This window comes from Salvia miltiorrhiza, unplaced genomic scaffold (assembly GCF_028751815.1).
Source record: "Salvia miltiorrhiza cultivar Shanhuang (shh) unplaced genomic scaffold, IMPLAD_Smil_shh Hic_asm_8, whole genome shotgun sequence".
Lineage (NCBI taxonomy): Eukaryota > Viridiplantae > Streptophyta > Magnoliopsida > Lamiales > Lamiaceae > Salvia > Salvia miltiorrhiza.
Genome location: NW_026651397.1, coordinates 457,600 through 480,828, shown reverse-complemented (window position 1 = coordinate 480,828; position 23,229 = coordinate 457,600). Strand labels below are relative to the sequence as shown.

The following is a 23,229-nucleotide window of genomic DNA, read 5'->3' as shown; positions in this document are numbered from 1 at the left end:
AAAACTAATGATAAACTGAGTAATTCTAATCGCTACTATACTTATCGTGATAAAAGGATATTCTATTGTGACAACTATATAGTGCGAGTCTATATATATTGTAGTGATGCTCTACCTCGAGATCAAAAATCTTAATTGACAATCACCGAGATCTTAGTCATGTGGGCTGGCCAGACCCAACAAAACGAATCACTCAGTCAAATGGGAACTTAGCCCCCAATCATGTCAACTTCTTATTCATGTAAGTCTCTGGTCAAACTTCTAACTTAAAACTTACTAGTAAATACTTCATCATAAGTCATTGATACCATGAAAGTCCATTCTATGCCGTTCTAGCAAAGCTATCACGACTGACATCATAATCATAAGCAACATAAGTTCTTATGTGAAAAAATTAATCTCACCGCTATTGAAATAGCTCAAGTGAATTCTTAGTCTTAAGGCAGTGCCTCTATGTTGTAACATTTCTATGTTAAACATTTCTATCTTACCAGTCTTTACTTAAATCGATCAAGCGGTGCTATCACGATTAACATTCTCAAAACATTCTTGGGTGGTACTCAAACAGTTTGCAAGAGGATCCACCATTCTAATCGTATAGGCAGCTAGCCTAAAACGACAACATAAAGCTTTCTTATTCGTTCATTCTCTTTGAAACTTGAAACATGTTGACATTAAATGCCACATGAAACTTTTCTATTGCCGGGAAGATTCAAAGAATCTAACTCGACCATTCATCTGGTATTCGTGAAAGGCTCAATAGTCCTAAACACGACTTTAACTCATCTTATCGTTAAGGGCTCGGGTTGTCCCAAACACGATACTTACTTATCTTATCGTTAAGGGCTCGGGTTGTCCCAAACACGATACTTACTCATCTTATCGTTAAGGGCTCGGGTTGTCCCAAACACGATACTTAACTGGTTATATGGGTCGGAGACCCAAAATAACAATATGAAAGCGATTAGCAATTCATAACTTATAGCATATGGGAAGCGGTAAGCAATTCACATAGCATCATTCATTGAAAGCGCACACTTTTTCTTGGAAAGATTCATAACATCTGAAATACATATATGTATATTTTGAAACTATTATCGTACCTTGGTTGCGGCAGTGTGACGGTGAGCTGAGGGCTACTGACATTCTTGGAAGTCTAGAGATACTATTCTAGACTCTACATCAAAAAGCTTATGGTTATCAGAAACATGAAAGAAAACTCATGCTCTGATACCATTCTGTCACACCCCAATTCTTGAATGAATAAATATAATCGAGGTGCAACTAATTCATAGAAATAAACAAGGAACAACCTTGTAAAAACCCGAAATAGGATAGAAAGTCGGGCTATGCCCCTTTGGATCACAAGTTTTGTTTCATGCTTCTGACAACCGACATTCATTGGCATAAATTTAGTAGTGAAGAGTCTAAGCTCGGTCAGGTATATCATTTGAAATTTAACATGAAGATCTTAAGTTGGAAAAACAAAAGACTGATATGAGTAATTGCTACAGCGGAAGTCTAACATAGGAATTTATCGCTAGCCTCAGCTCCGTCCCGTCAGCATCGGCCAGCCAACCTGAAAACATTTGAAAGTATTTTTGGGCTAAGTACTAATGTACTTAGTGGGCATGCATTTTCTGAAACATTTTATATTTTAATAAAGACAGTTTATCCAATCATACTTGACATGACTTAGAAGGTTTTAAATTAAAATAACTTCTAAGCATGTTAAAACATTTTCTTTCATTTGTGCGCACATGTCACACTCCCTTTCTGTTACTCGCTGTGATCCCGGACCTCTAGCCACCGACGGATCTCTGTCTCCCGCTGACACTTGCCCTGAGGACGTAACTCAGACAAGTTGAATTGACCTCGGGACGCTACCCAGGCGGGCCTGATATTTCTCATGCTCCGGAACACATCCAGCCGAGCACCCTTATAACGCCTCTGGTTAGAGCCCGATGGAGATCAACCCACCGAGTCAACTAACAAGTGTACACAATTCTCAAACAACGTATTAGGTCATAAGAGAACCTCAATTGATTAACTGCGCGAGCCTTAAACAGAGCAGAGTGCACATAAACATTTTATTGGATAAACAGTTTTCATTACATTAAATAAACAATTTGCATTTCATTGAAACATTTAGAGCTTAATAACTCAATCATACTTTGTACATTTGGAAAGTAAGCCCACCTGGTTAGGCAAAGCCTGAAGATCATAATCACATATAAACCTGTCTTGGGAAAGCAGCGCTGATCCCCCTGGTCACAAAGCCTACAAGAAATTCTATTCTTAATAGGTCTCGTGAAGCTAATCTTAAGTCATGGTGTAGTGCTTAATATTCTATGATTCACTTAGCCGGGTTTTCAAAATTTAGTAAATAAATAATTGAAAACTAAATTCTTGAGTTAAGGACACCAACAATATCCTTACTCGATTTTCTTCAAATAATTGGAATTATAAATAAAACCAATTAAATACTTTTATTGCAAAATAAATGCAATTTCATGTCATGCTTAGCATTTATTAAGTAATTTACTTAAAATATACACATAATAATAATATAATATTATTATGCAAATTATTCTTTAAAAATAATAATTAATTAAACTAATTAATAGTTCAATTAATTAATATAAGTGTAGTTCATTTAATTAATAGAAGGCAGTCCAAAATTTTAAATAAATGAAGGCCCACTATTAATTAAAACTGAGTCCATGTTAAATAAATAAAATAGGACCCAAACACTTAAAATAAACTTAGCTCAAACCATTTAAAAGATGAGGCCCAAACATTTTAATAAAAGAAATCGACCCAAGTCAAGCCCACAACCCAAACCTAGCCTAGCCCAAAACTCAAAGCCCAACCCCCTTCCCTTCTTCTCCCCCCCTTCAGCCGCAACACACACGCACACACACTCACAACCTTACGCAGATTTCACTCTCTCTCTCTCCCAAGGCTCCGCCTCTCTCTCTCCCTCGAATCTCCTCCGGCGGACGACGACAACTATCGCCGAACACACCGCCGCCCCTTGACTCTCCTCTCCCTCAACTCGTCTCTCTCTCTCGGCCCTCAACACACGACATTCACCGGACACGGCGCCGGCCACCCTCTGACTCCGGCGACGACACGACACCAGCCGTACCGCCGCCTCACACACAGACACACGCTCCCAGCGTAGCCAGTAACCCCGCTCAGCCCTCTCTCTCTCTTCTCTCTCAACTGTCGGCACAAGGCGCAGCAGGCGCAACCGCCGCGGAGCGCCGCCGCCTCCGGCGTCCTAGCCCCCAACTCTCTTCTCAGATCGGAACCCACCGCTGCGGCTTCGTCTTCGGCGAAGGGCCACTGGCCTCATCTCCCTCTGTACCCCCCCTGTTCTTTCTCCGAACGGCGACTGCAGCGGCGATGAACAGCCGCCACCAACTCACCTCCGAAGAATCCGTCATTTCTTTGCTCTCCGACAACAGTGGCTCCGCGCCACCGCTACCGTCCAGCGTGCCCCATGTTCTCCCCCTTCCTCTTGCTCCGACGGACAACGACCGCCAGGCCGCCGCCGTTCTCTCATTCCCCTCCACTGACTCGACATCGCAAAATCGAGGACGAAGAATAAAAACAGAGTTCCAAGACTCAACCTTTCTTCCTTCTTTTCTTTAAAAACAGGCATGCTTCATGTATGTATCTATATGCACATAAATTGTATGTCTGAACATTGGTGATTTAAGAAATTGTTGTTCTTTATGAATGTGTATACATATGCACCGAAATGATGAGATGAAAATATGTGAAAGTTTGATGTGCTATAATTGCAGTGTCATAACTGAATGAGCAAGTATAAAAATAGATAGAGAGATTCAAAGATGAAACCTCTGGTTTGAGTTGCTGAAATCTGAGTTTTGTGGCAGTTTGATCCATTCGCAATATGGCTGAGCTCTGCACTTGGATTTCTTTGGGTTTAATATAATTGAGATATGGCAGAGATTGTTGGATTTCTTTGGGTTTAATATAATTGAGATATGGCAGAGATTGAGATATGGCAGACAGAGAGGAGTGGACGAATGATTTGCTGTGTAGGAGTAGGTGTAGTGGGTAGTGGTTGTAGTGGGAGTAAGTGGGAGTAAGTGGAAGGGAAAGTGGGAGGAAAGGTGGAGGATGGAATAAAAAAAAATCTTTCGGGTTGTACTATAAAAACTGTAATAATACTTCATGGTTCGCTAAATAAATAGCTCGTGAAATACTTGAATGCTAAATGCAATAAATATGCAATGCATATAATTTAATTACTAAATTTACAAATGCTTTTGTAAATCATTTTTGTTGGAATTAAAATAAATTCTTTCTCTCAATCCGGCGTGAATCATCTTAAATCTAAGTTCGAAAAATTTCTAAACTTAGCTCGAGGAAACGGGGTATTACAGATTTCCGGCGAGCAGGGGTCCGTCGTTGCTGCTATCTCCGGAGTCGAAGGTTCGAGTCACGTATCCAACTATAGCTGCTGTTTCACTGGGTCGTGGATTGGAGTTCTATCGCCGGACGTCGTCGCTTGGGAGTGCCGCCGTCAGCCGCTGCTGTTAACAGCAAGAGTCCGGCAGCCTCCTTTCCCGGAGCCTCCGTCGCCGTGAGTCGCAGAGCTCCGACAGTCCACTACCACTCAATCTAAAGCTAAGTTCTCTAGTCATTCTTCCTTTTTATCGATTCGAAAACGTGAACTAAACAAGGTGAAATCTTCTTGTTTTGCATAACTCAAATTATGCTTGATTAGAACTACATAGGAACTGTCACTAGAATATTAGAATGTTGTTGGTGCTTGCTAAGTTCAAGATGATTATACGGTTTTCTGGTATTGTGAAACTAACCATAATCATGCTTGATATGAATATTTTCTGGAATGGTTATTTGAGATAGTGAATTACCTCACTTGTTTTCAACTGATTGGTTGTTACTGGAGTTTAGTGAAGTATGAAATAGCTGAAATGAATTGAAACTGTCATTATTTAACGAATGAATGAGACTTTGGCAGAAAATGGTAGAGTTAAAGTATAAAACTCACAGTGAATTTGCTTCGTTTGGTTGATGAACTATTTGCCAAACTTGAGTAGTTTAAACTAGGGAGATAACTGAAATGAATTTGGTCCTTCTGTTAATGCAGGTTGCATATGGAAGAAATGTGAAGAAATTGAACCCAGCTTACCTTTGAAATTTTGGCAGCAGGACAATGAATGTAGTTTTCTCCTGGGTGGTTTCCCTTGTGAAGATTGGGAGTGAAAATGGTATGCGTGGCTGAAAATGTTGGTGGTGCACTTGAATATAGTGGGGAAAAATAAGTAGTGGTGAAAGTGGTGGGGAAAAAAAATAATGATAGTGGTGTATAGAAGTTGGGGAACAAAATTTAATGGAAAGAAAAAGAGAAGAAAAAGAAAGGAAAAAAAATGTAGAGGAGAATTATTGATGTATTTTCTCTGACTCGGTGATTCTGTAACTGTAAAGTGAATCGCGTGCTCATATTTGCTTGTACTGTTTATTTAAATAAATCTCGATTTCGACATGTGATATCTCGCTAAAATCGATAAGTTATAAAATGAATCTAAATTAAATCCATAGATTTAATTCGTTCGTTGTTCTGATATCTAAATTAAATCCGCAGATTTAATTAACTTCTTGAGTCGGAAATAATTCCCGACCTGAGTAAAATAAAATCAAATTCCATCTCGCTTAAAAAAAATAAATAAATAACGTGACTTTGCTAAGTCAGTTATAGCTCTGAAATAATATCATTGACTGCTTTAACAATATAAATTCAGGATCATAAGCTGAATTCATATCAGAATAATAACCGTTTTCATTCACTGATGAACAAAAATAAACACTCATTACTGGATTTAAAATATATAAAAGAGCGGGCCTCTACAAAAGTGTGGGTGGAAGACAAACTTTAGTGTAAAGTGTGAGTGGAAAGAGTGGGTGGAAATGGTGGGGGGCAAGGTATCGTGTAGTGTGAGTGTAAAGTGTGAGTTGAAAGGAAATTGGGTAGGTGTAGATAAAATAAAATATAATAAAAAGTCTTCCGGGTTGTACTATGAAAACTGTAATAATCGTTCAGTGTTCGCTTAAATAAATAGCTCGTGTAGATGCTAAATGTTAAATTAAATAAATATGCAATGCATATAAATTTAATAACTAAATTTACAAATATTTTTGTAAATCATTTTTGTTGGAATTAAAAATAAATTCATTTTCTTTTATCCGGCATGAATCAACTTAATATCTAAGTTCAAAAATTATTCTAAACTTAACTCGGGGAAAACGGGGTATTACACTTACTTAGTCTAATATTTCAACTAAGGAAGCCAATCTTGAATTGTCTTTCTTAGTCTAATATTTCAACTAATTTCTAAATAATTATGTCACGACCGGCCTTAATTAAGGATAATTAATCCGGGAAAACCATGACTGGGGAGGGGAAATTAAGAAGCGGGTTGAGAAAGGGGCGCATAAAAGAATACTCAAAGGACTTGAATACGCGTGAAATATTCCTTAAAAAGGAAAAAGGCATAGGTCGCATAAAAAGGGTACTCAAAGAACTTGTATACGTGTTATATTCCTTAAAAGGAAAAAGGCATAGTTCGCATAAAAAGGGTACTCAAAGAACTTGTATACGCGTTATATTCCTTAAAAGGAAAAAGGCATCGTTAGGGGCTTGGCTAAAATATTATCAGAGTTTGCAACGGAAGGCGTAACTGAAATAATCAGTGTTTACAGCGGAATGCATAACTGAGATACATGTATGAAGACATGTACCCTTTCTGAGCCTACTTTAAGTTCGACAAAAACTCCACTCAGCAACAACACTTCATCGCCCATCACAGCTCAACCTGCACAAACATAAACATCGAAGGGCTAAGTACAAGAGTACTTAGTGGGCAGTTGCCAAACATATAACATAACATCATTAACAATTTCACAATATCGCATAAGAGGCATGAGTTTCTTTCATATCCTTTGCTCATTAAACATTTCCAAATTCATAAATAGCATAAGGGCATTCTTCATCATTAACAATCATAAACACGCATCGTGTCGTGGAGAAGGCCTTCCCCAACGAACACGGGCATCGCACCGTGAGAGGGGGCCTCCCTCAGCGGTCACGGCATCGTACTATTGAGGGAGGCCTCCCCCAATAGACGCTGTAACACTGGCATACTGGCATACTGGCATCGCGCCGCGAGAGAGGCCTCTCTCAACGGACACAGGCATCGCGCCGTGAGGAAGGCCCTCCTCAACGGACACGGCATCGTACTGTTGAGGGAGGCCTCCCCCAACAGACGCAAGCATCAAACATAAGCATAAACTTATCAGCGTAAAGCATTCAAGCGTAAATAAGTGTAATCAAGCGTAAATTACATAGGGCGTAAATAGTATAAACAACATAACGTAAATCATTTAACGTGCAGCATAATAAAGCTTAACTCATTTAAGCGTAATAAAGCATACCATACTTGAAGATCCAATTTGCATTTTAAAGCATAACATTTGCATAGCATTTTATTTACGCGTAAGGAATTGCCCACCTCAATTGTTCTTAAAGCTGGCGTGGAGTCGTTTCTTCTTCGGCTTCACTTTCTGTCGCCCGGACCTTCATTGATGAAGAGTCGATAAGTTCGTGAAGTAATTGTCATAAGACAAAGTCTAATTCTACGTGCCTAGGGTATCTTTTAGTGTTTTAGGGTTCTAGCATCCATAATTCGTTACATTAAAGACAGTCAAAAATCAATCATACCTCGTCTAATCTCATTCAAACACATAGGCAACACAAACACATAAGGCACAAAAGAATCACAATCAAACATCATCAAAACATGCTCTGTTTTTACACTGACTCAACTTCAAAATTTAATCTGTTCTGACTCCGACATCTCCTGGACTCGAGACTCATACCGAAAGAAAGATCTTCGAATCTAGTTTCATATAAAAAAAAGTAGAGTCGAAATCTCCGAGTGGTTTGAGAGATATGACGTTTTTACCACGATCTACCATGTTCGGCAGTTTTGAACAATCGAAAACTTGGATTTTTGAAAAATAGTAAACGTTGTCAAACTGGGCTCAACTTTGGTGGATATCTAGCTAACACAATAAGGTTAATACCATAAAAATTTGGAAAGCTAGATCACACAGGAAGCTACTGAAATAAATGACTCTTTCATCTGTTCTCTGAAATTCTCGGTAGTTATGTGCAGTTTAGGTTTTGCATTTTAAAGAAGTATCAAACGAAGTTGGAATGGCTTGAAATTTTACCAGGGTACTCAAGACTCATGTAGGGACTTGCTAGAAAGTTTTCAAAGCTATTAGACATCGACAAACCGTCGATCACAGTAGGTCAGTAGGCCTACGAAATTCATATTTATAAGTCCTTAAAAAAAATAATTTATATAAATCCAGAAATAAGAGTTTAATCCCAAAAATATTCATTAAAAGTCCATCATAATTTAAATAAAGAACGGACCTCATTTAAAATAAATAGTCCCAAACTTGTTACGCACATATACTAAATCTTTCATGAAACATCCTTTAAAATAAACTTTGATACATAGAAAATAATTCAACAACTTGAGCTCTTAAGGGGTTATTTTGCAACAGACACCAAATCTGCCTCGGATCTCCAAATGAGGCTCCAAAAGACATTCTGGAAACTAGACATTTCAAGGATCATTCTTCAATTTGAATCGAATGAAAAACAATTCAAACGAGCAAGATATGCCCTCTCAAAGATGGGTATTTAACAAGCAAAAATCTGAAAATTTCAGATTTCCAGATTACAACCAAGTCAGTGGGCTTTCTTTAAAAATTCATATCTCCCTTTACAAAACTCCACTGGGAACCCCAAGGGTCAATCTGGAAACTAGGGAGAGATCATAACACTCTCCAGTTGGATTTACTCTAAGAACATTCATGGTTTAGAAGATATGACTATCTAAAGTTCAATGCACAAAAAGAGTTCAAGTTTGGCAGATTCAGAACATAAATCGGAAAAACCACTTTAGGCTTCACAAAAAATTCTAAAACTGAACAAGTAAGTTCCCAACATGTCAGTGAATATTCAGTAGAAAGATAGGCTTGAGAATCAAAGATTTAAGTCGGTATTTGCCACCTCAAAGTCGTAGGTTTGTAAAATCTACTGGATGGTACAAGGAATAAGAACTAGATTTCAAGAATTTATACCGGTTGTTTCCCTTACTCAAAAATGGTGAGGCCGATTGCAAAAGAAAGATACGGAAGTCTAGAGTGACGTATTCAAGTTTCAAAGGTTTTCACCGATTGAAACTTTACTTATGGCCTCCCAAAGATTGTTTACCAAAAATGTATTCCAGATGGGCAGTGATGTTTACAAATTCATAAATAAATCATAAGAGCTTCAAACCTTCTGAGATTTTACCAAAGTATAGAAAACATATGAAAGATAATACACAATTAATTTGGGAATTTTTGGGAATCGTTTGGATGGCTGGAATCGCCTTGCAAACCACTGCCGGAGCAGTGTGCTTATGGCAGATTCGCTGCCTTACCTCATGCACGGTTTTTCACCCAATAAACTCTAGCTTCGAGTGTTGGGGTACTACTGGACTGGAGCAGCTTGAAATCTTGGCAAAGTAGTTAAGCCAAGTCTTCCTTCTCTTTATGATTGCTGGTGCGAAATGGAAGGAATGGGTGAAGTGTTGGAGTTGGTGGGGAGCATAGGGTAGTGGAGTTGGTGGTGCACTAATGTGGTGGGAAAAAAGTAAAGTAGTGGTGGGGAGGTAGGTATAATGGAATTTGGTGGAGTGGATGCGTATATAGTGTAGGAAACATTAGGGAGTGGAAAAATAATGATTTGTAAAGTATTGAAGTTACAAGTATTTGTAAAACTAATATTGGGTTCTACTAAATAACGACACTTCGTTATATCTCTCTGTGAATTAAATATCTAATTTAACTCGTTCTTATGATTCGGAATTAGATCACGACTTCCAAGTAAATAATAGAAATAATATTTCTATCACATATAAATTAATAACTTGACTTTGCTAAGTCAGTTATTAAACTGGATAATAAATTATTGAATGGTTCAATAATCCTCGTCACGTTTTTCTCATACGTTATAAAAGTATAAAGCTAAAATAATAACTCCGTTTCTGAAAAAAAAATCAGGACCATAAACTGGATTCATTTATATAAAAAAAAAATTGCATTTACTAGTTTTTATCATAAATAAAAGAGCGGGCTACTACATACTACCCCTCTTAACAAAAATTTCGTCCCGAAATTTGCATATCTCTGCTAAAACAGTTCGGGGTATTTTTCCTTCATCTTGTTTTCAAGCTCCCACGTAGCTTTTCTTGTCTGCGGTGTCTCCATAAGATTTTCACTGATGTGATTGAGGCTGATTTCGCAAGTGTCCACGTATTGCTGGCAAGGGGGTGCGGGTGTTCCCAACTGCTGAACCTCGTTGTCTATTGGGGCATTGCGTGGAGTAGTGACCTTTTTGGCCACAATTGTAACAACCGTTAGTTCCAGCCCGACAGATACCCCTATGCATCTTACCGCAATTTGGGCAAGGTGAAATTCCTTTCTGACCTTGGTTACCTCCAGTTGGCTCGAGGTTAGTCTGTGCCTCGTACCTTGGTTGAATAAACTGTTCGGCCCGTTCCTTTTCTTGCCACACTTTCTTACTAGTCTGATTGATATTGTCTTCGTTGTTGTCCCACTTGCGCTTCCCTTTGAGAGTATGTGAGGCTACTGGTGGATCATTTGGCGTTGAGATCAACAATGGGGCTGACTTGTCCGACGGCATTGCAGCTTCAACGTCAAGTGCCCTGTTCAGAGACTCCGTGTATGAGAGTCCTCCGTGGCTTGCTAGAGCCATCTTAATTTCGTACCGTAGACCGGCACAAAATTTCTCTGCCATCTTCTCATCTGTGTCCACTTGTTGCGGAGCAAACCTAGACAGGTTGCAGAATTCCTTGTCGTATTCAACCACAAATTTATTTCCTTGCTTCAACTCGTAGAACTCAGCTTCTTTCTTCTTCCTATAGCTTTTCGGAATATATTTATCATATAATCCCGTCTTAAAATCTTCCCAAGTATAACTTGCCCATTGTTCAGGTGTCAGAATTTTTCGACGTGCTTCCCACCAGAAGTCAGCTGATCCTGTTAGTTGGAAAGAGACGCAAGATAGGCGCTCCTCATCAGTACAACGTAGAAAGTTGAAAATGCGTTCCATTGCACGCACCCAAATCTCAGCTTCAGCCGGTTCACTCGTTCCGTCAAACGTAGGTGGATTTTGCCTTAAAAAGAGTTCTTCGACTCTCCTAGTCGGAGGCGGAGGGGATGGGTTATGTCCTCGAGCATCTTGTGGTTCTTCGGGTACAGCGTTACGGTTTCTGCGATTGTTATTGTTTTTCGCAGGGCGTCCTCTCTTAGGCGGCATTCTGATAGCAAAGATGTGCCAATTAGTACACTCTAGCATAATCTAATACAAGCCTCAAAAGAATTCTTGTAAATGTCAACTTAATATAACTTGTAAACAAGTCATGACTCCAATGACATCATTGATCATTGATGTAGTAAGCTTTAAGGGTCCTTAGCATCTCAAATCTATGAGTCATAACAATCCTTAAGCATATATTATCACATCATCTAAACTGGATACTTAAGCATAAGTCATGGAGATTTATAGTGGCTATAATATCATCAGCTTAAGAAAATTTTTTTCTATACGTATCACTTATCTTGCTTCCTTCACTATAGCCACCAAAAGATACAATCTAATTTTTTTTTATGTTTGCTTCTATGTTCTGTCGTAGTGGTGATCTCATATCTTAATAGCTCTATGTTCATAGGGATTCATTCCATAGGCATACTTAATCGCGCTTGCGTAAATCATTTCATTCAATAACAACATAACATAGTTATTAACAGTTACTCACTTTGCTATTACGATAATTTTCACTTTTTGTAAACATTAACTCAAAACTTGGAAGAGCATACCATTCTGCTTCGTTGAGTGTGATACGATGAAGTGCTGAGCTTTGTCGATTGAACTCTAGACACTTTAGTGATCCATTCTAAGTTTGGCTTAAATAAACTCTTAGGCTCAGAGCAAACGAACTGCTCTGATACCACTCTGTCACGACCGGCCTTAATTAAGGATAATTAATCCGGGAAAACCATGACTGGGGAGGGGAAATTAAGAAGCGGGTTGAGAAAGGGGCGCATAAAAGAATACTCAAAGGACTTGAATACGCGTGAAATATTCCTTAAAAAGGAAAAAGGCATAGGTCGCATAAAAAGGGTACTCAAAGAACTTGTATACGTGTTATATTCCTTAAAAGGAAAAAGGCATAGTTCGCATAAAAAGGGTACTCAAAGAACTTGTATACGCGTTATATTCCTTAAAAGGAAAAAGGCATCGTTAGGGGCTTGGCTAAAATATTATCAGAGTTTGCAACGGAAGGCGTAACTGAAATAATCAGTGTTTACAGCGGAATGCATAACTGAGATACATGTATGAAGACATGTACCCTTTCTGAGCCTACTTTAAGTTCGACAAAAACTCCACTCAGCAACAACACTTCATCGCCCATCACAGCTCAACCTGCACAAACATAAACATCGAAGGGCTAAGTACAAGAGTACTTAGTGGGCAGTTGCCAAGCATATAACATAACATCATTAACAATTTCACAATATCGCATAAGAGGCATGAGTTTCTTTCATATCCTTTGCTCATTAAACATTTCCAAATTCATAAATAGCATAAGGGCATTCTTCATCATTAACAATCATAAACACGCATCGTGTCGTGGAGAAGGCCTTCCCCAACGAACACGGGCATCGCACCGTGAGAGGGGGCCTCCCTCAGCGGTCACGGCATCGTACTATTGAGGGAGGCCTCCCCCAATAGACGCTGTAACACTGGCATACTGGCATACTGGCATCGCGCCGCGAGAGAGGCCTCTCTCAACGGACACAAGCATCGCGCCGTGAGGAAGGCCCTCCTCAACGGACACGGCATCGTACTGTTGAGGGAGGCCTCCCCCAACAGACGCAAGCATCAAACATAAGCATAAACTTATCAGCGTAAAGCATTCAAGCGTAAATAAGTGTAATCAAGCGTAAATAGTATAAACAGCATAGCGTAAATCATTTAACGTGCAGCATAATAAAGCTTAACTCATTTAAGCGTAATAAAGCATACCATACTTGAAGATCCAATTTGCATTTTAAAGCATAACATTTGCATAGCATTTTATTTACGCGTAAGGAATTGCCCACCTCAATTGTTCTTAAAGCTGGCGTGGAGTCGTTTCTTCTTCGGCTTCACTTTCTGTCGCCCGGACCTTCATTGATGAAGAGTCGATAAGTTCGTGAAGTAATTGTCATAAGACAAAGTCTAATTCTACGTGCCTAGGGTATCTTTTAGTGTTTTAGGGTTCTAGCATCCATAATTCGTTACATTAAAGACAGTCAAAAATCAATCATACCTCGTCTAATCTCATTCAAACACATAGGCAACACAAACACATAAGGCACAAAAGAATCACAATCAAACATCATCAAAACATGCTCTGTTTTTACACTGACTCAACTTCAAAATTTAATCTGTTCTGACTCCGACATCTCCTGGACTCGAGACTCATACCGAAAGAAAGATCTTCGAATCTAGTTTCATATAAAAAAAAGTAGAGTCGAAATCTCCGAGTGGTTTGAGAGATATGACGTTTTTACCACGATCTACCATGTTCGGCAGTTTTGAACAATCGAAAACTTGGATTTTTGAAAAATAGTAAACGTTGTCAAACTGGGCTCAACTTTGGTGGATATCTAGCTAACACAATAAGGTTAATACCATAAAAATTTGGAAAGCTAGATCACACAGGAAGCGACTGAAATAAATGACTCTTTCATCTGTTCTCTGAAATTCTCGGTAGTTATGTGCAGTTTAGGTTTTGCATTTTAAAGAAGTATCAAACGAAGTTGGAATGGCTTGAAATTTTACCAGGGTACTCAAGACTCATGTAGGGACTTGCTATAAAGTTTTCAAAGCTATTAGACATCGACAAACCGTCGATCACAGTAGGTCAGTAGGCCTACGAAATTCATATTTATAAGTCCTTAAAAAAAATAATTTATATAAATCCAGAAATAAGAGTTTAATCCCAAAAATATTCATTAAAAGTCCATCATAATTTAAATAAAGAACGGACCTCATTTAAAATAAATAGTCCCAAACTTGTTACGCACATATACTAAATCTTTCATGAAACATCCTTTAAAATAAACTTTGATACATAGAAAATAATTCAACAACTTGAGCTCTTAAGGGGTTATTTTGCAACAGACACCAAATCTGCCTCGGATCTCCAAATGAGGCTCCAAAAGACATTCTGGAAACTAGACATTTCAAGGATCATTCTTCAATTTGAATCGAATGAAAAACAATTCAAACGAGCAAGATATGCCCTCTCAAAGATGGGTATTTAACAAGCAAAAATCTGAAAATTTCAGATTTCCAGATTACAACCAAGTCAGTGGGCTTTCTTTAAAAATTCATATCTCCCTTTACAAAACTCCACTGGGAACCCCAAGGGTCAATCTGGAAACTAGGGAGAGATCATAACACTCTCCAGTTGGATTTACTCTAAGAACATTCATGGTTTAGAAGATATGACTATCTAAAGTTCAATGCACAAAAAGAGTTCAAGTTTGGCAGATTCGGAACATAAATCGGAAAAACCACTTTAGGCTTCACCAAAAATTCTAAAACTGAACAAGTAAGTTCCCAACATGTCAGTGAATATTCAGTAGAAAGATAGGCTTGAGAATCAAAGATTTAAGTCGGTATTTGCCACCTCAAAGTCGTAGGTTTGTAAAATCTACTGGATGGTACAAGGAATAAGAACTAGATTTCAAGACTTTATACCGGTTGTTTCCCTTACTCAAAAATGGTGAGGCCGATTTCAAAAGAAAGATACGGAAGTCTAGAGTGACATATTCAAGTTTCAAAGGTTTTCACCGATTGAAACTTTACTTATGGCCTCCCAAAGATTGTTTACCAAAAATGTATTCCAGATGGGCAGTGATGTTTACAAATTCATAAATAAATCATAAGAGCTTCAAACCTTCTGAGATTTTACCAAAGTATAGAAAACATATGAAAGATAATACACAATTAATTTGGGAATTTTTGGGAATCGTTTGGATGGCTGGAATCGCCTTGCAAAACACTGCCGGAGCAGTGTGCTTATGGCAGATTCGCTGCCTTACCTCATGCACGGTTTTTCACCCAATAAACTCTAGCTTCGAGTGTTGGGGTACTACTGGACTGGAGCAGCTTGAAATCTTGGCAAAGTAGTTAAGCCAAGTCTTCCTTCTCTTTATGATTACTGGTGCGAAATGGAAGGAATGGGTGAAGTGTTGGAGTTGGTGGGGAGCATAGGGTAGTGGAGTTGGTGGTGCACTAATGTGGTGGGGAAAAAGTAAAGTAGTGGTGGGGAGGTAGGTATAATGGAATTTGGTGGAGTGGATGCGTATATAGTGTAGGAAACATTAGGGAGTGGAAAAATAATGATTTGTAAAGTATTGAAGTTACAAGTATTTGTAAAACTAATATTGGGTTCTACTAAATAACGACACTTCGTTATATCTCTCTGTGAATTAAATATCTAATTTAACTCGTTCTTATGATTCGGAATTAGATCACGACTTCCAAGTAAATAATAGAAATAATATTTCTATCACATATAAATTAATAACTTGACTTTGCTAAGTCAGTTATTAAACTGGATAATAAATTATTGAATGGTTCAATAATCCTCGTCACGTTTTTCTCATACGTTATAAAAGTATAAAGCTAAAATAATAACTCCGTTTCTGAAAAAAAAATCAGGACCATAAACTGGATTCATTTATATAAAAAAAAAATTGCATTTACTAGTTTTTATCATAAATAAAAGAGCGGGCTACTACAAATTAAGTGTTATTGGAATATATCATAATCTAGTCCATAATATCTTTCACAATAAATAAATATCGCATTTATTGATCTTAATCATAAATAAAAGAGCGGGCTACTACATAAAAATTATGGGTATTACAATCTCACTCGTCAAGATATAACCGTAGATCTTTTATATAGCAATAGACCCGCGCGGTTCTATACTAAGAGCATCTCCATCGCTAGTGTGAAGCTCAGCTCGCGCTGATACCATGGGAAGGGTGGCGGGCTGACGTGCCGCTGCGACTCGAGCGCAGCAGAGCCCATCACGTGGGGCTGTAATAGCCGCCATTTTTCTTTATTTTTCGATATTTTATATATATTAATTATTTAGTAGAAATTTAAAACTTTTGAAATTTTCCAAATTAGGGGATTTCTAGTTGTATTTAAAGGTATTCTACCTCCACTGAGAACGTGAGATTTACCAATACCTTTTAAAACGTACACACACACACACACACACACACACACACATATATATATAGGGTGGAGATCTACAAATAATCCCCTTAGTCTAAATGTCACGACCGGCCTTAATTAAGGATAATTAATCCGGGAAAATCATGACTGGGGAAGAGAAATTAAGAAGCGGGTTTAGAAAGGGGTGCATAAAAGAATACTCAAAGGACTTGAATACGCGTGAAATATTCCTTAAAAAGGAAAAAGGCTGTAGTGACCCGCTCTTTTATATATTTTAAATCCAGTAATGAGTGTTTATTTTTGTTCATCAGTGAATGAAAACGGTTATTATCCTGATATGAATTCAGCTTATGATCCTGAATTTATATTGTTAAAGCAGTCAATGATATTATTTCAGAGTTATAACTGACTTAGCAAAGTCACGTTATTTATTTAAGCGAGATGGAATTTGATTTTATTTTTACTCAGATCGTGAATTATTTCCGACTCAGGAAGTTAATTAAATCTGCGGATTTAATTTAGATATCAGAACAACGAACGAATTAAATCTACGGATTTAATTTAGATTCATTTTATAATTTATCGATTTTAGTGAGAAATCACATGTCGAAAAATGAGATTTTTTTTATAATCAGTATCAAGCAGATACGAGCATGCGATCCACTTTACAGTTACAGAATCACCGAGACAGAGAAAATACATCATTAATTCTTCTCTACATTTTTTTTTATTTCTTTTTCTTCCATCAACTTTTGTTCCCCAACTCCTCCACACCATTATCATCACTTTTCCCCACCACTTTCACCACCATTTTCCCCACCACTCAATTATGCAGCAACACAAATTGTTCCAGCCATCAAGTCTCTTCTTCCCTCACTAAAACGTGCAGAAGAAGCTGAGAAAGGGAGAGAGAGTTTCCTCCAACTCCAAACTGTACCTTGAAGAGGTAAGCCTTGAAGCAAATCTTTTCAACTTCTTGTTTAGCCTACAATTATTAAGAAGAACAATATACAATTCAATTTCAGATTTTTTTTCCAACGAATTCCTCAGCTTAACCCAGTTCAAACACATTACAAGGTAAATACTAAGCTCCCTTATTTCAATTCCAGTTCACGCATCATCCATCAAACACACTTTGGATAAAGAATACAGAGTAGAAGATGGGTATATTTTGCATAATGGACATAGCAATCAACCAAAGTTAGTTTTATGTGTTATTCATGAGTCAGACAATGAGGACTTTCGAAATAGAAACAAATCACTATGGCTAGTTTTAACCACTGCATAATCGAATTATAGAAATACTAGAGCTCAATAGAATCATGAACTGAGTTTATACAAACAACAGAGATTACACCTTGTAGTTAATTTGCGTTGAAAGCCGATAGAAAGAGGGTCGAGTTTTACTTAACTTTAGGGAAATGCCGCAGCCTGTTCGGTCGAGCCAAGAAGCGATGATCGGGCGACAGCTCAAGGGGATCCAAGCGCCAACCGTGAATCACGGCGACGTGCAGAGGCCGCCGGACTAGTGCGCAGCAGCGACTCGCGAGGACAGCAGCGTCGACGGCGTCGAGCGGTGAAAGGTAGAAGACTCCCGACCTCAGCGATGGTTCTCGCCGATTCTGAAGTAACAGCGCGGCGAATCTCGCTGATTCTGGAGTGCAGCGGCACGGCGAAGCCGGCCTTCCAGTAGCAGCAGCGGCGTCGGGGCTCGGCGGAAGTCAGATGACAGCAGCGGCCATTCGCGAGCTTTCCGGAGACAACAACAGCAGACGGCTTAGCTGCTGCCGTCGATCTAGAGTAAGAAAAGGGGGGTGGACGGCGGCTGAACACGGAGCTGGTCGACGGAGGGAAAGATGACGGGTCGATCAGCTGCTGCTCAGCCACGACCGTAGAAGATTCGAGGGAGCAGAGTGAGAGGCGGATCTGGTGGTGAGCGGAGAGAGAGCCGCGGCGGCGGTGCTCGCCGGTTGCTCAATGACGGCGACCCATGGTGAACGACAGAGGCAGAGCCTTGCTACTTGACGGAACTCGACGGAAACTAGAGAGGAGTCGGCGACTGCTCTGAATCGGAAGACGGCGGCGCTGAATCGATGGAGCCCGATTTGGTGGGCTGAGAACGAGAGAAAGAAGAGAGGCGAGAAGACGTCGGACCTTGGCGCGGCTGTCGACCTCGCCGGATTTCGGAGCAGCGGCGGCGAGCCCTCATTGAAGAAAGAGAGTCGAATGATTTTTGAGAAGAAGAGAGAGATTGAGTTGAAAGAGAGAGAGACAATGTATCTGAAGAAAAAAAGAAGAGAGAAACGTGAGTTTAGAAAGAGAGAGAACCGAGTGTATTTTTTTTAATTGGGCTTCTTTCTTTTATTTTAAATTGGGCTTCTATTTTAATTGAGTTGGGCCGAAAATTTGGGCCTTTATTTTTCTTTGGGCTTCATTATTTATTTATTTTTGGGCCTTGTTGTATTTATTGTAATTGGGCCGATTTTAATTGTAAGATTGGGCCGATTTTAATTATGAATTGGGCCTCTGATTTTATTTATATGGGCCGATTTTAATTACTGATTGGGCCTCTGAATTTATTTATATGGGCCTTTAGTTATTCACATATTTGGGCTGCTGTATCATTTCAGTTGGGCCTTAGTTATTTTATTTCAGTTGGGCCTTATTTATTTTACTCAGATGGGCTTTTATTACATTATTTCATTGGGCCGAATTTATTTAAATTAAAGCACATCTATTTTATTTTAATTGGGCTGTTATATTATTTTCGCTGGGCCTCGTTTGATTTATTTAATTGAGCCCAGCTAATCAAACTATTTATTTATTGAGACAAGATTTATTTAATTACTTGAACCGATGAATTATTTCAATTGGGCCTCTCATGTTAATTATTCAAGCCAATTCTATTTAATTAATTATTAGGCTGCCTTATGTTAAGCCTTTTAATTATTTAATCTTATAACATTATTTATTCCTATTTATTAAGCCCGATTAATTTATGAGGTTATTCAGCGAATAAGCCGAATTAGTTATTTCTTAGTAACGACCAAGAAAGATGGATTTATTTAATCAGTGGATTATAACATCCTGAAGAGAATAGATTAATTTTAGTTAATTATCCGGTTTCATGAGACGAAACTTAGCTTTTATTTAAATCCGATAGTTTGAATTAACAATAGAAATTCACTGATTATTAATTCAGAATAATAATTCATGCATAAGGATCATGCATAGTTAATTCTGTATTCTCATTATTTGAGGATTTTGCTCGAGCAGTATCTTATTTATATTCTCGTAATAAAGGTCAAGCACGAGATTAATAATCAGTTAAGGAACTACTGTACCACAGAAAGTTTCTAACAGGTGGGCATTACTTTCATATATATCAAATGAGTTTAAATGTTACGTTCAAGCAAGTTATTTCATGACTAAATTAATTGAAGTTATTTCAAATATTGTCTTGCCATAAAATATTTAAATTTCAGTATGATATCTATCTGATGTGACTTTTATCATGTAATCGAATTCGGGTCTTGAGCAGTTGATAGCTATCCTGCCAGGGCTAGTGTACACCAGTGGCCGTGAGTCATCTAGCGGGTTGGCCGGTCAAGTGACCGTGAGAGGTGGCCACCTCTCCGGCACAAAGTTCCAGATATGATAGATTACAAGAGAACTTAGACTGCAGTCGAACTTTAAGAATCACAAATGAATTTAGTAAGCTTGGGCCTTTTAGCGAAAAACTCACTTGCTGTACTGTTTATTATGGCATGACAATTTACAGTTTTGAAGCATGTATTTTATACTTAGGCATACGTGCCCACTGAGTACTTTTGTACTCAAGCCCTGCATATATTTCTAAATGTGCAGGTTGAGCAGCTGCCGATGGTGATAAAGTGACGAGCAGGATTCTTTTGTCTTATTATGTATTAATGAACTCTAGGGTTACATGTCTTCATACATGTAATCAGAACCTTATTCCGCTGCGTACTCAGAAGTTTTATGTTTATTTGGCTAAGTCAGAGATATCTGAACTTACTAGTTATTTGAGTCTATACGACTAAACTTCTGTTATATTATAAATATTCCTTTTGTTAAATGATGAAATGTGATCCTTTCTTGTTTGATTATTCCCCTTTCTACCCCGCTTCTAATCTCCCTCCATTAGTCATGGTTTCCCCGGCTTAATTATCCTTAATTAGGTCTGGTCGTGACAAAGGCATAGGTCGCATAAAAAGGGTACTCAAAGAACTTGTATACGCGTTATATTCCTTAAAAGGAAAAAGGCATCATTAGAGGCTTGAGTAAAACTTTATCAGAGTTTGCAACGGAAGGCGTAACTGAAATAATCAGTGTTTACAGCGGAAAGGATAACTGAGATACATGTATGAAGACATGTATCCTTTCTGAGCCTACTTTAAGTTCGACAAAAACTCTACTCAGCAACAACACTTCATCGCCCATCACAGCTCAACCTGCACAAACATAAACATCGAAAGGCTAAGTACAAGAGTACTTAGTGGGCAGTTGCCAAGCATATAACATAACATCATTAACAATTTCACAATATCGCATAAGAGGCATGAGTTTCTTTCATATCCTTTGCTCATTAAACATTTCCAAATTCTTAAATAGTATAAGGGCATTCTTCATCATCAATCTTCATTAACAAACATCGTGTCGTGGAGAAGGCCTTCCCCAACGAACACGGGCATCGCACCGTGAAGGGGGCCTCCCTCAGCGGTCACGGCATCGTACTATTGAGGGAGGCCTCCCCCAATAGACGCTGTAACATTGGCATACTGGCATACTGGCATCGCGCCGCGAGAGAGACCTCTCTCAGCGGACACGGGCATCGCGCCGTGAGAAAGGCCCTCCTCAGCGGACACGGCATCGTACTGTTGAGGGAGGCCTCCCCCAATAGACGCAAGCATCAATCACATAAGCATAAACTTATCAGCGTAAAGCATTCAAGCGTAAATGTAGTGACCCGCTCTTTTATATATTTTAAATCCAGTAATGAGTGTGTATTTTTGTTCATCAGTGAATGAAAACGGATATTATTCTGATATGAATTCAGCTTATGATCCTGAATTTATATTGTTAAAGCAGTTAATGATATTATTTCAGAGTTATAACTGACTTAGCAAAGTCACGTTATTTATTTAAGCGAGATGGAATTAGATTTTATTCTTACTCAAGTTGTGGATTATTTCAGACTCGTGAGTTAATTAAATCTGCGGATTTAATTTATATATTAGAACAACGAACGAATTAAATCTACGGATTTAATTTTGATTCATTTTATAACTTATCGATTTTAGCGAGATATCACATGTCGAAATCGAGATTTATGTAAATACAGTATCAAGCAGAATCGAAGCCAGTATTTTATTTCAGTTACGGAATCACCGAGACATAGAAAATACATCATTAATTCTTCTCTATTTTTTTCTTTTTCTTCCCATCAATCTTTGACCACCACTTTTCCCCACCACTCATTTTTCACCTCGACCATTCACTCTTTCCCAACCACTTTCCCCCATCACTCATCATTTTTCCCACCACTCATCACTCAAATGTGCAACATCATTTTCTCTATTAGTATCAGCCAGCCAACAAATGCAGTTCCTTACTCTCAACTCATTTCACCGAAAAGAGAATCGAAGAACAGCCCCCATGTTCCTACCAAAGCTCTCAAGGTAAAGCTTGGCTTCAATAATTTCATCTCCTTTCATCAAAGTTCACCTGCATTAACAGAAGGACCAATTCGTTTCAGTTATCTCCCTAGTTAAAACTACTCAAGTTCAGCAAATAGTCATCAAACAAACGAAGCAACTTCACGGTGAGTTTTATACTTTAACTCTACCATTTCTGCCAAAGTCTCCTTCATTCGTTAAACAATGGCAGCTTCAATTCATTTCAGTTATTTCACACTTCACTCCACTCCAACAACAACCAATCAGTTGAACACAAGCGAGGTATTTTACTATCTCAGATTTTCAATCCAGTTCGCATCAATATTTAGCATAATCACAGTTCATCTACCTCAAATAGCCATGAGATGCTTTACAACAGGAAGATTTATACTTCACTCACTGTACTCTAGAGTAGTAATCACGAGAACCCACACCCTCAGAAACTAGATAAGTAAATGGAATGGAGAGAGAGTGTAACTTAGCTTTAGGGGAGAGAAGGGCCGGCTGCCCAAGGGAGCAGCGGATCACCTGCTGCCGAACAGAAAAAGAAGACGGGCAGAAAACTCTCGTCGTCTCGCCTGCATCAGAGTAACAACGGCGTCGGAACTGGAGAATCAATGAGACCGTCGGAACTGGAGAATCGAACAGGGGCTTGAGCGCAGCAGCAGCGGACGCACGACAACGGTGTTCTTCCCTTTTTGAGGTCTAGGGCTCGACGTCGGCGGAGGCTATGAGGCCTGAGAGTTTGACGGCGCCGCACCCGGACGACGACCGCTCGCCGGATTCCAGACGGGCGTGACAGCAGACGGGCTCGATTTAGGGCTCGCCGTTTTGCCTTGGACGAGTTCAGCATAAGAACAGGGGAGAAGGGCGCCGGAGTTGTATGCGCCGGCAGCTGAGTGGCCGGAGAAGGAGGAGCCGATCGATTTGAAGAAGAGCCGAGCGAGCGGCCCTTGAGAGAGATCAGAGAGAGAAAGGCGAGAATTGATTTTTGAGGAAAAAGAGAGAACCGAGAGTGTGTGTGAGGGTGTATGTGAGTGTGTATTGAAATAGAGAGAGAGAACCGAGATGTTGGGGGGG

The 23,229-nt window shown here is 39.0% G+C and overlaps 1 protein-coding gene and 1 long non-coding RNA gene across 9 annotated transcripts; both read right to left on the bottom strand.

The window, feature by feature from the left end:
• Nucleotides 1–1,292: 1,292 nt before the first annotated feature.
• LOC131002262 (uncharacterized) lies at nt 1,293–3,980 on the bottom strand. The gene is made up of 2 exons (XR_009094236.1): nt 3,871–3,980; nt 1,293–2,280 (listed from the first exon to the last, which is right to left on the bottom strand). It is a non-coding gene; the product is annotated as an uncharacterized LOC131002262 (long non-coding RNA).
• Nucleotides 3,981–6,643: 2,663 nt separating this feature from the next.
• On the bottom strand, nt 6,644–15,382 carry LOC131002233 (uncharacterized). 8 transcript variants are annotated; one of them, XR_009094208.1, is made up of 4 exons: nt 13,312–13,915; nt 11,964–12,631; nt 7,572–7,636; nt 6,644–6,875 (listed from the first exon to the last, which is right to left on the bottom strand). XR_009094208.1 is itself a non-coding variant. In XM_057928740.1 (4 exons), exon 4 carries the CDS (start codon nt 11,462–11,464, stop codon nt 10,400–10,402), a length of 1,065 nt encoding a protein of 354 aa, XP_057784723.1. In that variant the 5' UTR covers nt 11,465; nt 11,964–12,631; nt 13,312–13,376; nt 15,304–15,382; the 3' UTR covers nt 10,208–10,399. The 8 variants fall into 8 exon arrangements, 6 of the variants coding, with proteins under 6 accessions (XP_057784723.1, XP_057784722.1, XP_057784720.1 ...); XM_057928740.1 differs by lacking the exons at nt 6,644–6,875; nt 7,572–7,636 and adding exons at nt 10,208–11,465; nt 15,304–15,382 and having other exon boundaries at nt 13,312–13,376; XM_057928739.1 differs by lacking the exons at nt 6,644–6,875; nt 7,572–7,636 and adding exons at nt 10,208–11,465; nt 15,159–15,272 and having other exon boundaries at nt 13,312–13,376.
• Between the last annotated feature and the right edge of the window lie 7,847 nt (nt 15,383–23,229).

Coding starts and splice junctions, on each gene's coding strand:
- LOC131002233 (XM_057928740.1), bottom strand. CDS start 11,464: ATGCCGCCTAAGAGAGGACGCCCTGCGAAAAACAATAACAATCGCAGA.